This window comes from Armigeres subalbatus, chromosome 3 (genome assembly GCF_024139115.2).
Source record: "Armigeres subalbatus isolate Guangzhou_Male chromosome 3, GZ_Asu_2, whole genome shotgun sequence".
Lineage (NCBI taxonomy): Eukaryota > Metazoa > Arthropoda > Insecta > Diptera > Culicidae > Armigeres > Armigeres subalbatus.
The window spans coordinates 10,040,111-10,057,850 of NC_085141.1; the positions used below are offsets into that span (position 1 = coordinate 10,040,111).

The 17,740-nt window shown below is 43.1% G+C and overlaps 2 protein-coding genes across 5 annotated transcripts in view; one reads left to right on the forward strand and one right to left on the reverse strand.

Moving 5' to 3' along the window:
• Positions 1–205: 205 nt before the first annotated feature.
• LOC134221461 (uncharacterized) lies at positions 206–973 on the forward strand. The gene has a single exon (XM_062700651.1). It carries the CDS (start codon positions 206–208, stop codon positions 971–973), a length of 768 nt encoding a protein of 255 aa, XP_062556635.1.
• A 2,388-nt stretch (positions 974–3,361) lies between these two features.
• Positions 3,362–17,740, reverse strand: part of LOC134227326 (uncharacterized) — a 72,811-nt gene continuing 58,432 nt past the window's right edge. For all 4 annotated transcript variants that reach the window (XM_062708718.1, XM_062708721.1, XM_062708720.1 and 1 more), the window contains 2 exons: positions 5,490–5,773; positions 3,362–4,948 (listed from right to left, as the gene is read on the reverse strand). In XM_062708718.1, the coding sequence (XP_062564702.1) occupies positions 4,151–4,948; positions 5,490–5,773 (1,082 nt within the window). In that variant the 3' untranslated portion in view covers positions 3,362–4,150. The remainder of the gene's footprint in view (positions 4,949–5,489; positions 5,774–17,740) is intronic.

Genomic DNA, 17,740 nt, shown 5'->3' on the forward strand with positions numbered 1-17,740 from the left:
GAGGTCAAAGGAAAGGAGAAGCAGGTACATATGTAGGCTGAAAAGAAGCATTTACGGGTTGAAACAGTCGGCTCGTTGCTGGAACCATAAGCTGCATGCCGTTCTCCAAGAGCTGAAGTTCAAGCAGAGTCGAGCTGATCCATGCCTCTATACCAAGATTGTGAATGGGAAACGTTTATATTTTCTGGTATATGTCGATGACATAATGATTGGATGCGAGAGCGAGGAGGAGATCGAAAAGGTCTACGTGGCCCTGAATAAAGATTTTGAGATGACCAATCTAGGAGACGCGAACTATTTCCTTGGAATGGAAATCTCGAAAGAAGATGGCAAATATGGAATTTGTCTGGAAAGCTATATTGGACGAGTTACGGAGCAGTTTGAATTATGTGACGCCAAGAATGCAAAGACCCCAATGGAGAATGGTTTTATCAAAACTCGAGAGAACAGTCCTCTACTAGAAACAACATTGTTGTACATCGCTGTATGTGCTAGACCAGACATCGCTGCAAGTGTGTCTATTTTGGGAAGAAGTGTATGTTCACCGACAGAGGCTGATTGGGTAGCTGCTAAACGTGTGATTCGCTACCTGAAAGGAACGAAAAAGTGGAAGTTAAAATACGGAGATCCTGAAGGTAAGCTGACTGGATACTCAGATGCGGACTGGGCGGGTGATTTGAAAACTCGGAAGTCTACCACCGGAGTTGTATACATGTATGCCGGAGGAGCAATTTCGTGGACAAGCCGTCTACAGGATTTCGTAACTTTGTCATCGATGGAGTCGGAATATGTAGCACTAAGTGAGGCAAGCCAAGAAGCGGTTTGGTTATTGAACCTATTCGAAGATTTCGGAGAGCCGTCGTTCAAGCCAGTCACGCTGTGGGAAGATAACCAGAGTTGCATCAAATTTGTAAGTTCAGAGCGGGCAACGAAGCGATCGAGACACATAGAGACACGTCAGTGTTATGTTTAAGAGTTATGTGATGTGAAATTGTTGGAGTTGCTGTATTGCCCCACCGAAGACATGGTTGCAGACATACTCACCAAGGCGCTTGGACATATAAAACTGCGGAAGTTCGCCGGTATGTTAGGATTGACCGTCGAGGATCGTTGAGGAGGAGTATTGGAAGGAGCAACGATCGAGATGCTCTTACCAACAGAGCTGTGCTGTCATGTTGGCGTTTTTGCATCTGGCAGCACCGCCTATTAAGTTTTCAGCAAATATGCGCGGTTTGTGCGCTTGTAAAAGTTTCCTGTTTTTTATTATTGAAAGCGTTGCTCGCGTGTTAGGACGCGTGTTTCAAATTTAGTTTACTTTAATAAAGTGTTCTTGTTTAATTGCTGTAATTCCTTGCACACTAGTTTCCATTACCAAAAAGAAAATCCCAAAACAATTGTGAGAAGTTTGCTTGTGTTGGTTCGCCAGCTATTTTGGCCACTTAGAGTAAAGTCAACTATACGGAAGGTCATCGCTAACTGTATCACTTGTTTCAGGGTGAATCCACTGAAGACATCCCAACTTACCGTATCCTGCCAGCACCGACATTTGCCTACACTGGTGTAGACTTTGCTGGACCCTTCTTGATTAAATGTTTGCCTATTTGTCAGCATGCTGACCAGAGCTATCCATTTAGAGTTAGTGTTTGACTTGTCTGACTTGAGTGCATTTCTGGCTGCATTACGGCGATTCACCAGCCGATGTGGTCTACCGTGTAAGATGTTTTCCGACAATGCGACGAAATTTGAGCTAACGCGGCTCTTCAAGGATCAGCAACAAGCAAGAAAGGTTTCTGAATATTGCACAGGCCAAGGTATCGAATGGTCTTTCATACCTCCTCGGAGCCCTCATTTTGGGGCATTTGGGATGCGGGCGTGAAGCAGGTAAAGCATCTTCTAACGCGGATTTGTCGGTGGTTACAAGCTGTCTTACGAGGAATTCTACACTACATTGACCCAGATAGAAGCCGTTGTAAATTCTCGGCCGCTGGTACCGTGATCCGATTACCCATGTGACCTTACAGCGATCGATAACACCAGCCCATTTCCTAATTGTCCTTGAGATGAAGGCAGTGACAGAACCATCCTACCTGAATGTTAAGCAGAGCACTTTTTCTCGGTAGTACAAACTATTTTTCAACATTTCTGGAGAAGGTGGACAGCAGAATACTTACCAGAACTTCAGAGCAGAGCAAAGCGGACGTGAGCAAACCTATAGCAGAAGGTGCTCTAGTTCTGATGGCTGACCAAGGTTCTCCGCCTTTCCAATGGCCCCTCGGTCGGGTTATAAAGTTAGACACTGGAAAGGACAGAATTTGCCGTGTCGTCACTGTGGAAACATCTAAGGGCGAGTACAAGCGTGCCATAACCGAGGTTTGCCTACTGCCTCTAGATAGCGAGCCAGATTGAAAGGATTTCAACGCCGGGAGGATGTTGGGAGCTAAACCTACTCATGCAGAATTCAGCTAATACCGTCACCCATTTTGCTGTGAACATTGAAATACACAAACATACATGTATTTTTTGAAATGAATCTCGCTTAAGAATCAATGAAAAACGGAACAAATTGAGGATTTTTTAGATTACGACGGGACAGCACAAAAAGATCTAAAAAACGGGACTGTCTCGTTGAATACGGTACGTATGGTCAGCCTACAAAGCAATGGAAAGGTATTCGATTTTTGTTTCTCATTTGTAATTTTTTTTTCAGCGGTGAGCAGTCCACATGCATAATAGCAAAAAGAAGCGATGAAAACGAATTTCTTTGTTTTGCGGTGAGATGAATACATGTTCAGTGAGATGGAATACGGAACAGTTCCCCTACGTGTAACTTTGCGTTGAAGATTTAAAGAAATAAATAAAAGGCAAGCCAAAGCGTCTTGAATAGACGACGATGAAGACTGAAAAGTAAAATCTGGAGACGGACACGAAAGAATGTGAAATTATCATCACTAAATGAAAGCCCAATTATTTTACGCTTTTTTCCCAGCTACATACTATTCCTGATAGTAACGTCAAAAGCTTAGGGTAATCTATTTCATATAGTTTTTTTGTACCGTCTACGATACGCTTAGTTTTAAACAATAACATAGCATTGCAATATTTATACATAGCTTTGTTATCTATGTTTCACCAGTTACAACCGACAAAGCTTCCGCAAGCAGATTACGCTGTCGACAATATTATTTACGATCATTCAGGCAGGCATAAAGCGTCCTGTTCGTTCCTGGTTCCTATTTTGTGTTTTAAAGAGCTAATCTTGTATTGACTTGCGATTTATTGTAAATTATGCAATACGAATTGTACTGCCATAATAATCAAGTAATAACATAGCCAAGATGTGTTCGAATGGAACAAATGGTGATTTGATAAGGACGCTATCGATGGCGAAAGTTTTATTGCGGAATATGTGTATTTTTCTAACATTAATATGCTTGAACATCTTTCTCTGTAAACTTATAAACTATATATTGAAGTATATATTGAAGAATATATAAATAAAATTTTAGCCTATGGTAACTCGTTTAAAATTTGAAAGCTATTTCCTTGTTTGTGATTTTACTTTGAATATATTTATACTAGAGTGGTTACAATATCTTCTTTGACTAGCTAGTTTGTGTGGCGCTACATTGGCGAATAAATATGTCTCTTCATAAGAAACTACAGCGCAAAGAACAGTTTGCATGTCTACATGCAGACGAAACAGCCCGAATATTATTCGTAACCTTTACGTATTTGGGTGTGATGAATCATCAATGTTACAAGATGGGATTTTTTTTTCGAGGGTTTCTTCTGTCTGTCATATATTTTCGTTCGAGCATGTGTAAATATGAAAATTTTACCAACACCAACATTATGATAGTTAATCATTTTGATAATACGATGGCGGTGAGAGGCTGTAATTTATTTTTGCTCATACTGAAGTAACGCTAGCGACAAACAAGTACTGATTAACATGGCGGATTATTTCAAAATTAAATTGGAGCTACATATTACACAAGCCTGTAAAGTAGAGCTATTACGTATGTTTCTTGTGGCTAAAGGCATATGACCCTGTTTAAAAAACCGAAATAATGGAATGGCATTCTGGTGTACTATTTCGACTATTAATACTAAAATGGTGAAAATCTTGCAGCACAATTAAATCGATAACTTAAATATTATCCAAAAATCCCTTGCGATAAAACTCCAAGACGGTGTCCTTCATGCGAGTATGGAAATCGGGCGACAGCATTTGAGCGATCGTTTTCTGGTGGCTATCAGTTTCGAAGTCCTTCATGGTAACCGTGTCCAGGTCTGGTATTTGATCAGGATGGAAGGTGACCGCCGGTAGAAGCCACATGGCAATGCCCAAGCCGTACATGATTCGTTCGTCGTACTCAGCGCGAATGCTTTCGTAGCTGAAGGTGGCCTCAAGTTCCGGGAGGCCGGATTTATCTTTCTCAGGTACGTACAAGCGTAAGGCTTTGATCAGCGCATGCTGATAATTATGAAGTAGTTCCACGGTGTGGGTGTTTCTTATCTCTACACTTGTGCTAGTGTAGAGAAGGTGCAGAATATCAATGACCGGAGAAGTATATCGCGTGGTTTGCAGATCAATCAGCTTGACTTCATCGTGGCTTTCGTTGAACATGAAATTGTTTACCCAGGCATCACCGTGACACAGAACTTTATAAGGTTCGTGACTGCCGCGCACAACTGCAGACATGATTTGATACATTCGACCACTGAGGTGTTCTATTGCTTTAATAGCGGCATCAAGACTACCATCTTTATTGCTGTAGTGTAGGCTGTCCAGAGTACCACGAAGGGAAGTTTCCAGGGAGCGAGTGTAGAACTCGGCTGCGGCGTCAGTGTACACAATTTCGGTAACCTTTTGCTTCATGTTTTCAAATTGGGCTGGTTTCACGAGCTTCATCGCTAGTGAAACGGCATGGAAGTTGGCCAGCTCCTGTAAGAAAGCGATAAGATGTTTGTTTTAATTGTCATTCAGTTTATTATGTTCCATACCCAAGCAACCACTCTTGGTTCACATCGAGTTCCAAGCACCTTAACAGAACTTCGAAGTTCACTTTTGTGCTCCAGCCATACAAAAAATTACTTAAAATGCAAGCTGCTTTTAAGCCAAAACATCCCATCTAATCCGAACTTTTGGTTGCTTGGGTAGTGAACTAAATTCTAAAATTGATTGGTCGCTAAATTCAAAACAGTTTTATTATGACGAAAAAAATTTCAAGAACATCCAAAATGCTCAAAAAAACAACTGACTTGTAAGACTGACATAAAAACCCTTGTTTTAAAATCCTTAATACCTACCTATAGAAATCATTAACAATATTTCATGATTAGAAAATTATTTAGAGAATTTCATTAGAAGTTGGAGTTCGTCGCTTGTCCGAAAACGAGTTAGTATCATCCGATTTAACTCCACCACTTGATTGTAACTTTACTAATACATGTTTCAATCTCAGACTCAGGTTAAGAATACGTACCTCCACAACGGTTCGACACTGGCGGTAGCTAAGGTTCTGTCTCCGGTCGACCATGTGGAAGCCACAGTACGTGAGATCCTCCATGACAATTAGGTCCCCTTCGGAGTCCTTGCCGGCGTAGTGACATACCGGGAACGGCAATCGATCCTGCGAAAAGCGTTTCATAACTGGAATCAGCTGATCATAAACGGTAATTTCGTTGGCGAAGGCTTCGTCCGATCGAAACAGCTTCCGCCGCTGGGGGTTGAGGAACTGCCGTTTGAAGATCAGAGAGATGCTGAAGACTGGAAAGGATAAAGAAAAGAGAATTAATAGTGGATATTTTCAAATTAATGATTATCATTTCAAAATAAATAGTTATTTGTGTTTTATAGTTGTTGGGTGGTTTCGTGTTCTTGTTACACGGTAACAGTTGAAAACATGAAAAAATGAGACTAGAAATTGCAGAACATCTAAACTGGGATCGGACTATCATTCTTTTTGTGTAAATTGCAGAGACTCAATGGTTAGAAAGATCATAACGGTGCCGATTACGTTTCTATAAGCAGATTTGAAGGTTTATTGATAGGTGATATTTGTTATTAAGGCAGTGTTGAGGTTTCCCCAAACACACGCGACGCGACGATAGAATCGTGGCGACTACTTGTCGCCGTCGTAGCGATGAAATCGCTTAGCTCTGGAGCCTTTAAGCTGAGACATGATGGGGCATGTGACCCACCAAGTTGAACATTTTCACTATAATTCAAGACAAAATTTTCAAAACGACTTATCTGCTTTTGTAAACAAAGATTCAATCGTCGATTTGACGCATCTGATAGCACTTCGACGCAATCCAACGCCGTCAACAGGTAGCCAAAACCTTCACTTACCTATTGATAGTGTTGGTTTGCGTGGGAGTGCTATTAGATTCGTCAAATCAACGTTCGAATCTTTGTTTACAAAAGCAGATAAGTCGTTTTGAAAATTTTGTCTTGAATTTAATAAAATAGGGGAAGTGTACGGGTTTTGGCCACCTTAGTGCCTAATTTGGACAACCCTGAAAAATGCATATTTCCCAAAAAAAAATGTCGATCAATTTCAACAGCGAAGAAAGATTAGGGATATATCTCTTGTTAGAGCTAATAAAACGAATAAAACCCTCGAAAATTGCTTTACTTTTGTAGTTATGCGAGAAACTGGCCAAATTGGGAACATGGCCAAAACTGGTATAGTTACACTACGTCAAAATTATTCTAAAAAACCTAGATTACTCGAGTAATCGGTAAACGGAGTAAACGGATCCGCCTAGTGGCGTGTGTGTTCTCGTGTGTTATAAAAATAGTATTTTGTCCATAACTTTTGAGCGCCATGAGCATAAGAGCGCAAAAAATGAGTGAGCATTTTAATAAGTTAGGCGGAGCTTTTACAATAAACGTCTTTATTGAACGGGAGTGTATTAGAGTATGAAAAGGTTTGACGTAATTATGCATAGCTTGCTACGGACGTGATAAGTTATAATGCATGGTCGGTTGCTATGTTCAACATCCCCGCTCAACCGAACATTCCCATTTTAGCTCTAAGGGTTTCAAATGGTCCTTTTGTTAATGGTTTCGTGAATATGTCAGCAGTTTGTTCTTTGGTTGGTACGTACAATATTTTGAAAACGCCATCTTGAATCTAGTCTCTCATAAAGTTATACCGAATATCCACATGCTTCAGATAGGTTAGACATCCAATTAGTTCTCGATATGGTTGTTTTGTTATACTTTCATTTTTGTTGACTTCTAGTTTCAAATTCGGGCCCATTGGAATACTAACTGGATTGCACTCGATCATACCAAATCGTCCTAACATGTCCATTATGTAGTTTGGTTGACTAATTTTTAGTTTGCCCTTCTTGATATCGCGTTCTACTTTCAAACCCAAATAGTACTTCAATTCGCCTATGTCCGCATTTTAAAACGCTTGGTCAACATTGTTTTGATCTTCATTATGGAATCCAATGAGTTTGAAACAATTATGATGTCATCAACGTACAATAGTATGTATATCACGTTACTTCTTTGTTTCTTCCAATACAAACAACTATCTAAATTTGATCGTTGAAAACCGAGTTTTAGTATATACGAATTAAACTGCTCATTCCATCTTCTTGATGCCTGCTTTAATCCATATAGTGACTTCTTTAAACGGCAAATTTGTTGTGGGTTTGTGCTCTGTAAACCTTCAGGTTGGCGCATGTAGCTATCTTACTTCAGTAGTCCATTTAGGAATGCAGTCTTTACCTACATCCATTTGGTGCGCGTGATACTGCTTCTGATTCGCTACCGGAAGTAGCACACGCACTGTAGTAATTTTCGCCACAGGAGCGTACGTCTCATCGTAGTCGAATCGTTTCTTTTGTGAAAATCCTTTTGCTACCAGGCGTGCCTTATACCGGTCCACATTTCCAGCTGCATCGCGTTTCAACTTAAAAATCCATTTGCAGTTGATCACATTCCTTCCAGTTGGCTTTGATACCAGTTCCCAAATGTCGTTATTCTTCAAATAATTTAATTCAATGGCTTCTTTCCAGTAAGTCTAGTCACTTCTTTGCCTTAGTCCATCTATCGTTGGTGGTATGTTATCTATATAGGCCTCGGCATTCAGTGGCATACCTTACAACAGAATCATCAATGGCATCTGTCATACCTGCGAAATTTTGATCGGCAGTACTTGATCCAAAACTTGTTATAAAATCAAGAAACTTACCGGGTATCCTGCGCTCCCGTCCGCTATGTCTCGTGGACACTTCTGCAGGGCAGTTGTCACGTTCTAGTTGTGAAGGGAGCGCACTGGTTGATTCACCAATCTCGTTAATGACTTGAACTTCTTCATTTCCTTCGGGATCATTTCCTACGGGATCATCGGAGTGACATTTTCGGTTGTATCTACAGATGAATTTTCCATTTCATCTTTCTCGTTTCCATCTGGTATCGATATTGATTTGATTGCCTGACTTGTAGCTTTTAAGTTTCGTTGCTCATCGAAAACAACATCTCGTGACGTGAATATTCTTTTCTTCTTAGGGTCCCAAATGTGATATCCATTTGTCGTGTATCCTTCCATCAATTTTTTTTGCATCCAGTTTGTCACGCTTTTCCTTAGGTACCCATGTGTACACAGTTGATCCAAAAACTCGCATTTTATCGACATTTGGTTTTCTCCTATACCAGAGCTCAAATGGTGTTTTTCTATCTTGTACAGAAGATATCATATGACGGACTTCGATTCAAAACGTAGGCAGCAGTTTGTACCTACCGCCCCACATTGATTTTGATAATTCAGCATCTTGCAGCATTGTTCGTGATTTCTCCGACAGAGTTCGATTCATACGTTCTGATACTCCATTCTGCTGTGGACTGTATGGTATTTTTTTCCTAAGCAATGGAGGGGGAATCTGCTCAACAGACATCCTGGGTTGTCCAGGAAATGCGGGGTTAGGGGCCACCTCCAACAGCAAACGAGGGAGGCAGGACTGCATCCCCGACCCGCTAAACCGTTTCCATTGCCGCTAAGCCCATCGTCCCTTCGGTACAACCAGAAAGTAATGCTTCAAAGGGGGGCCCGTGCATAACGCACCCTCGAGGTTAGCTGCGTGTCCTTGCAGCATCGAACATCGTGACTCGCTTTTTTAGAAGAATACCATGGTATCGTGCCAGCGCATTGCCGTCTTTCCAGGTGGCCTTACTACGCCCTATGTCCTCGGAAGGTGGGAAGGGTCGACTTCGCGCCTGCTTCCCTCTGCACGACTGGTATCAAGAATGATGATGCCGCGTGCACCCCAAATTGACCTCTCTGCGATAGGACCTATTCGCCAGCACACAGAGGGACTTGCCGACGCGAGGCCTACGCCTGCCTCAGCCTTGACGAGGACCCCTTTCCGTCCTCGGGCTCGGAACCCGCCCGGTTGACCGACGCCGCGAAAGCGACGATACCATGTTGTTCTTCGCGCGGCCACTTGTTCGATAAAAGGATCGAGTTCGACCACAGAGCATGACCACCGGTATGACCCATGAAGCCGACTCCGATCCCTTGGACCACCTCTTATTTGCGCCTGAACTAGCCATCCTTGAGTCCACGCGCCACCTTCTGTGTAGCTCCGAGACGATTTGGGCGATAGCCGATAAAACGGCGTTCCAGCCAACTTCGTCTTTACACATCCTCCGAACTAGGTTGTCCGGGGTAGTGTCCAGACCACATGTGGCAAGCATGTGGTCACGCATTGCGCGAAAACGTGAGCACACGAACAACACGTGTTCCGCCGTTTCCTCTAAACCTGCGCACACCAAACACTCGGGCGAAGCCGAGCAAGCCAGCTGCTTTACCTGCACTTTGATTTTGCAGCACGCTTAAACGCCGGGCACATCGAGCCCCCCATGGGGTGCTTGCTGTTCACAGCTTTGCTGGAACAAATCAAACAATTGGGAGGGTTCGTGCAGCATTGTACCTTATGTCCCTCCAATCCGCAGCGTCGGCAGAGATTGCTTCTGTCAGGGCCTTTGCAGTCCCATTGCTTGTGCCCGGTTCCAGGCACTTGAAGCAAACTTCGGGTTGCTCGTATATGCGCACAGGGCATACCGACCATCCCACCTTGACGCTCCCTAACTTGACTACCTTGGAGGCGTCCGCTGCAGATAGCCGAACCAATGCTACCTGCGTCCCTGCCGGACCTTCCGTAGCCGAACGGCTGCGGTGGGCGTCTCCACTTCACACTGTCGCCGCAGTGCCGTGACGAGCTCTTCGACTTCAGTGATCTCGTCCAGGTCTTTAACCCTTAGATTCACCTCCGTCGTGAGTGCCCTCACCTTGACCGTCGCGCCTAGGACCTCCTCCGCCAACTTCTTGTAGGCGGCGCCCTTTTGCGAGACGCCCCGCTTCAGCTTGAGTATCATCTCGCCCATCCGGGTACGTCTTATTCGACGTACGTCGGCGCCGAGTTCACCGAGCTTGACGTCACTCCTCATCGCCTTCAAAACATCCGAGTACTTAGCCTCGTCCGCCGTGATGACTAGGGCATCGCGCGATTGGCGCCTACCCTAGACTTCTTGCTACCCTCATTCGCCTGGGCCTTCTTTTCGGCCCTTGACGTCTTCGGTTTCCTCTTGTTCTTGACCAGGGTCCAGGAGGCGTCATTCCCCTCTATTTCCCTGGTCTGGTGCGGCTGAGAACTTTCAGCCTGCCGTAACCCCTTACCACCGTCTTGCCTGAGTGGACGGACCTTTCCAGGTCCTTCCTCCCCCGGTTTTGGAGGTACCTGACCGGGGTTCAGCTTCCCAGCCCCACTACCCTTGTTCGGGGTAGTAACCCTCCGCGTTTTGGAGCGGCCCCAGGAGCTCATCCCTGGAGACTGTCTCCCCGTTTTTGTGTCTGCTCCGTTGGAGTAGTCACCCCGACGTACCCGCAAATACTTGAGCCTCAGTCTGGGTAGACTTTGGCACCACCGTCTTAGCTGGCACGCCTTCGGTCGACTCGACCTTGCCCGAGTCCGCGAATCCTTGGGCCTCAGTCTGGGTAGACCTCGACTCCACCGATTTCACGGGTTTACACTTGGCCGTCCTGACCGCCCTCTTCAGCTTGGCGTCCAGCATCGACTTTCGAAGTTTCTGCAAGCTCCTCTTGAGGTCCTTGCTGATATTATGCTTCGATGACGCAAAGTCGATGATGGCGTCCAGCTGTTCCGTCGCCACCTCGAAGGCCGAAAGCCCATCGCGTTTGCGGTTCATCGCCTTCACAAGCCATGGGCCGTCAATAACCCCTTCCGGCGTTTTTATAGCCGAGAGGAAGGTTGAGTGACCCACGCTGGCGCTGCGCACTGAGCTGCCGACTATTGCCTCTGGCCTCCTAGGCGGAGACCTGAACAACCCACCTCTTGCGAAGGGGTTGTCGCCTACACTACTACCACTAATTGAAGAATTGACTTGGTTTTCCATTTTGGTCCCACGAGTTGCTCGGGAAAAGAGGTCCACCACGCCAGAGCCCAGCATAACGCGGTAAGGGACAATTACTGTGGAGGGTGCCCAGGTACCCCACAGGCTCCGTTAAAGGCCTAGCTTATTATTTCACCCCCTGGCCATGCATCCCCTCGGCACGGGTCGCTTGACGCCTTGGGATTAGGGGTTAGGGACGATGGTCCCAGTCTAACTCGCAGTGGCCATGGGGAGGGGTCGTCAAGCCCTTGGACAAAGTCCCTGCCCCCGGACTGTATGGTATCGTAAATTCAATTTGTACCCCTTCACGTTGACAAAAATCCCGGAATGATTTGCTACTGTATTCACCTCCATTGTCGCATCTGAGCCTAGCTATTTTCATACCGAAGAATGCTGTCACCTGCTCATCATAACGTTTAAATAATTCTTGCACTTCATCTTTCGATTCCATCAAATACACAGCGGTAAAGTGACTGAAGTCATTTATGAATGTTACATAATGTCACTTTACGTCCCATGTGGCCGGAGTAAATGGTCCGCACACGTCCGAATGAATCAGCTCCAACAATCGGCTTGAACGTCGTTCAGTAGTGATTTCAAAACACTTTCGGTTCTGTCTCCCAGCCAAACATACTTCAAAGATACAATTCGGCCAGTCTTGAATGTTCGAAGTTGTTTGAATCATTTTATGCTTCCACAGGTTCTTCAAATTAGTTATACCAAGGTGATTATATCTTCTATGCCATAACTCGAAACAATCGCTTCTGGATGCCAATGCACTTGCATTTTCCTCTTTACATCTAATCCGTGCAAAAATACCCAACGCATAAAGCTGACCAACCCTATGGCCAGCACAGACTACAACGCCAGCTTTCTCTATGGTTACCTTACCACCGACAATTTTTACTGCCATCCCATTATCTTCTAACCGTCGCACCGAAAATAAGTTGCATTGTAGATATGGTACATACAATACTTCGTTCACGACAGCACGTTGTTTCTTGCCGTTAACCAGCATATCCACTCGTACAGTGTCAGCAGTTTCTGCAATCAATACCTGGCCTTACTTTGCTAAAGCAACATTAGCTTTTCGCTTCAAAGGATGCAATTCTAAAAAAAGTGATTTGTCTTTCAGCGCCGTAGCGCCAGAATCCAGGAACCATTCGATTTGCCGATCATGTGAAGTCAGCAACGCACCACTATCGATATTCGTTGTAGCGATAAACGCCACCTCGTTTTCACTTGTTATGTTTGCACCAGCTTTATGTCGTCGACCAGGTTTTCCAGTAGGTTTCCAGTTCCTTCCACGTTCCTTCTTATCCATTCGGTGATTTTCAGGACAATCAGCACGCTTGTGCCCAATACGACCACATCCGTAACACTTGAAGCCAGTCCTTCTGCCTGTGAATGCCGATTCGCAGCCGATGCTTTCTTGACAATCCATTGAACCCTTATTAGAACGCTTTACTTGTTCATCTAACAATCTCTTCTTGACATATTCAAGTGTCAGTTGTTCAGTTTGAATTGTTTCTAACGCAGTAATCAATGCTTCATATGATTTCGGTAACGCTAAAAAAAAGTTGGCGAACGACATCTTCATCATCAGTCTTCACTCCAGAAGCTTTCATTTCGCGAAGAACCTTTTCAAACTGAAGAAGACATTGCTTGCCATTTTCACCTTCCCTGAGACGCAGTTCTTGAATTGCTTTCGCAAGAACAGCTTTCCTGCAATTCCAGCTCTTTCAAATGCATTCTTCAAGGCATCCTAAGTTTCCTTGGCCGTTCGTTTATCCTTTACGTATTCGAGTTGATCTTCCGCAATACGGAGAATCAATTCTTCGGTCTCTTGCCATTCGTTCATCTAATAGCTTTTTCTTCCGCTGCTTAACCTCTGCAGTATCTTCCGGAAGATCCTTCGCATATTCTTCATCGGCAATATCATTTTCCAGACACTCGAGCAAGCCCTTGTCTTCCATTAGGACTTCAATACGGAATTTACAGTTCCCGAAATTTTCACCGTTGAACAGCCATAGCTTGTCGTCGTTCATTATGAATTCTTCCTCTTCGCGATGAAATATTTTCTTCCAATCTAGATTTTCAATAGGAAACAATAGGACAGGATTCAACGTCGAATGCAACTTGTCTTGTTAAGGATAAGTGCCTAAAAGTGAGTGAGTTTTTTATGAGCATAGACATACAAACACATACACACACATACAGACACACATACACACACATACAGACACACATACACACACATACAGACACACATACACACACATACAGACATACACATGCTCATGCTCTGTGGTCGAACTCGATCCTTTTATCGAAGAAGTGACCGCGCGAAGAACAACATGGTATCGTCGCTTTCGCGGCGTTGGTCAACCGGGCGGGTTCCGAGCCCGGGGACGGAAAGGGGTCCTCGCCAAGGCTGGGGCAGGCGTAGGCACCGCGTCGGAAAGTCCCTCTGTGTGTTGGCGAATAGAGCCTATCGCAAAGAGGTCAATTTGGGGTGTACGTGGCATCATCATTCTTGATACCAATCGTGCAGAGGGAAGCAGGCGCGAAGTCGACCCTTTCCACCTTCCGAGGACATAGGGCGTGGTAAAGCCACCTGGAAAGCCGGCAATGCGCTGGCACGATACCATGGTGTTCTTCTAAAAAAGCGAGTCACGAAGTTCGATGCTGCAAGGACACGTAGCTAACCTCGAAGGTGCATTGTGCACTGCCCCCCCTTTGAAGCATTACATTCTGGTTGTATCGAAGGGACTATGGGCTTGGCGGCAATAGAAACGGTTTAGCGGGTCGGGGATGTAGTCCTGCCTCCCTCGTTTGCTGTTGGAGGTGGACCCCGTACTTCCTGGACAACCCAGGATGTCTGTTGAGCACAGTAAGAAAATAAAAATCGTCGAGCTGAGTCAATTGATATATAACACTATGGATCTCCGAGTCTTCTATCAATAGTTCGGTTTTGGAGTGATCCTATCCTTTAGGTATAGGGGAGACGGGGGAGACTTGATCCTCTTGTCTCATTTTCGATGCATGTATCACAGCCAAAAAAAAAACTAATGCGGTTTTCGCACAGACTTTCTAAGAAACGAATAATTCAACTTTACTGATGTGTGACAGTCTGTAAATTGTTTTTGTTATTGAAGAACAATCGATTTTTTGGAGTGATGTCAAATATTGAATTTGAAAATATTCGGGAGAAATTGATCCCTCTCCAAGAACTTGCTTTGATAAAAGGTGCTCTCTGATTTGTTTAATATTTTTTCTCCAAAATACGCAGATTTTCCCGACTGTGCGTATTTGGAAACTATTTTAATTATAGAATTCGACAGCGCTTGCAATCTTAGAATTTGGGAAGACTTCCTTTTCTATGATATCTACTCGTTACATATTTTTTCGAGCCAACCCTTCATCAAATATTTCGAATCTGCGAAAAATTAGCCGCCTGAGAATAAGTTTATATATATTTTTTTAAATTTTTGACCAAATTTTTGTATGGGTGGCTATTTAATGGAGGATCGAGTGTCCCCATATTGAGGCAACAACCTAAAATCCGAATATTCTAAAATTGTGAAGAAATGTTGACATTTTCATGAGTACAGATAATTCAGTATAGGGGCCCTCCTTAGCCGTGCGGTAAGACGCGCAGCTACAAAGCAAAACCATGCTGAGGGTGGCTGGGTTCGATTCCCGGTGTCGGTCTAGGCAATTTTCGGATTGGAAATTGTCTCGACTTCCCTGGGCATAAAAGTATCATCGTGTTAGCCTCATGATATACGAATGCAAAAATGGTAACCTGGCTTAGAAACCTCGCAGTTAATAACTGTGGAAGTGCTTAATGAACACTAAGCTGCGAGGCGGCTCTGTCCCAGTGTGGGAATGTAATGCCAATAATAATAAGAAGAATAATTCAGTATGTTTATGGCTTTTTGATGTAAAAATTGATAGCATTTTGTTCATTGTTAGGGGAAGTTGTTCCACCTTTGCGTGGCCACTAAAATAATCTTTAAAAGTGTTAAAACACACAAATATTCCTGCAGAACAAATAAATACGGTTACATAGTTTATCTATAACTGGGGCCTCCAGTTGGCGCCTTGCGAGCAAAAGCGTAGGATTGCCAACTAGACCTGTGCGCCAAAGTATCTGTTCAAATCAATGGACGCAGTGGTTCTTCGCCCCAACAAACAAAATCTGTAAACGATGGCGGCGTAAGGCCATTTTTAAACCGGCGGCGACGGCGTGGATCGGCGTGAAGAATTTTTAGCAGAGAAAAAAAATTCACACAGCAAGGCATGCTTTTTATGAATTTCAGTTTTTTTGTACAATTGCTTGCTACAGCCAGGTTGATGGGGTGAACATCCTAATAGCTATAGCTTCTACATATCTCAACAGCAAAAGTTTACATTACATCCTTCACTAGGACATTGCCGCCTAACAGCACATAAAGTACTTCGGATATAAATCCAGAAATTCGTTTGGAAATTCCTCAAGATATTCCTCAGAAAATTCAAAAAAGGAATTCTAAGAATTAATTTAGAATTTCCCTAATGAATTCAGAAGTTCCTCCAACAATTCCCTTGAAAATTTAATTGGGTATTTCTTTAGGAATTCTTACGGAAATTTCTCATAAAGTTCCTTCAGGAGTTTCCTTGGAAATTGCTTTAGGGATTGCTTCGGAAATTCCTTTTGAAGTATTTTTGGAATTTCTTCAGAAATTCATTCGAAAACTTTTTTTTAGGAATTCTTTGAAAATTCCTTTAAGAATTTCTTAGAAAATGCCCATGGAAATCTTTCAAGAATTTACATAGGAATGTTCACGGCCACTGTTTTAGGAATAGATTCAGAAAAGCCTTTAGGAGAAAACCTTCGGATTTTTTAAATTCTTGAAGGAATTTCTGTTAAGGAATTTCTAATAAAAAATCTTCCAGAAATTCCTCAAGGATTTTTTTCGGAAACTCTAAGAAGATATTTTTGGTACTCTTTCGAAATTTCGCTCTGGAATTTATTTAGAACTTTTTCCAGGATTTTTTTTTTCAAATTTCCTGTAGGAGGTCCTTTGGACATTCCTTCGCACATTCCGTTAGCAACTCTTCCAGAAACTTCTGTAGGCCTTCGACAATTTCTTTTAAAAGAATTCTTTTGGGAAATTTTCGGAAATTTCGTTTGTAAATTCCTTAATTTTTTTTTGGACCGTTGCTCAAGTGTTTTAAATTGAAAATAAGTTTAACAAATACCTTTGGAATTTTCTTCGAAACTTTCCTCCAAACAAGAATGCTATCCGGAATTATTCCTTCAGGAATTTGTATATGGTTTACTGAAGGAATTTCCTAAGGACTTCCTGAAGGAAGCTCCAAAGGAATTTCTGAAAAAAAATTACCCAGGCGTTTCCAGAGGGTTTTCTGAAGGAATGCCTGGATGATTGTCCAAATTAATTTCTGGCGGCTTTCCTAAAGAGATTTGCGAAGAAATTTCTAGAGGAATTTCCGACTCAATTCTTTAAGGAGCAATCGACAGAGAACTTGAAAAGTTTTTGAGCAGAATTTTTAGAAGAATTTCCGAAGAAATATCCTAAGGAATTCTGATAGGAATCTACGTTTCAGTATAATACGATAAGTTATCAAAAAACTTAAAAGTTCCGTCAGGAACTCGATCGGGAATTTCTCTAGAAATTCCTTCAAAGAACCTCCACGAATAAAACCAGGGTTTTCTTTGAAATTTCCATCAGGAATTGCTTCGGAAATTCTTAGGACCTTAGGAAATTTCTTAAGGAATTCTTCTGGAAATTCCTTCAAACATTCTTCTAAGATTAATTCTGACAGTTCCATTAGGAATTCCTTCAGAAATTCTTTCTGGATTACTTTTAAAAATTTCTACCCATGTAAATGGGTACACTTCCCCACAGTAGTAATGGATTTTACGCGACCTTCCTCAAAGAAGCCTCGGAAAGCTCAAAAAGGATTGCGATTCCTGCGGAAATTATTTTAAATTTTATTTTAATTTTTCCAGGTATGTAACCGTTCGGTTCCAAATGTATCTTGCTGGCTCCACCGCAAGTCCAAAATTCATATCCCACCCTAATGAAACAAACTGACAGCATCAGAAATTGAGGGCCGCTTTCGCGTGTCGTCTGACAAGTGAAACATTCATGGCTCCTCTCTTATTCATTCCTTTCGTGACAACACTCATTTACAGTGGTGTGAATGCTCTGTCAAAACAACTGCTTGTCAGAATGATGTCAAGCTCGACACATAGATTACGCCAGTGTGTATAGTTTGCTCGAAATCGGATCG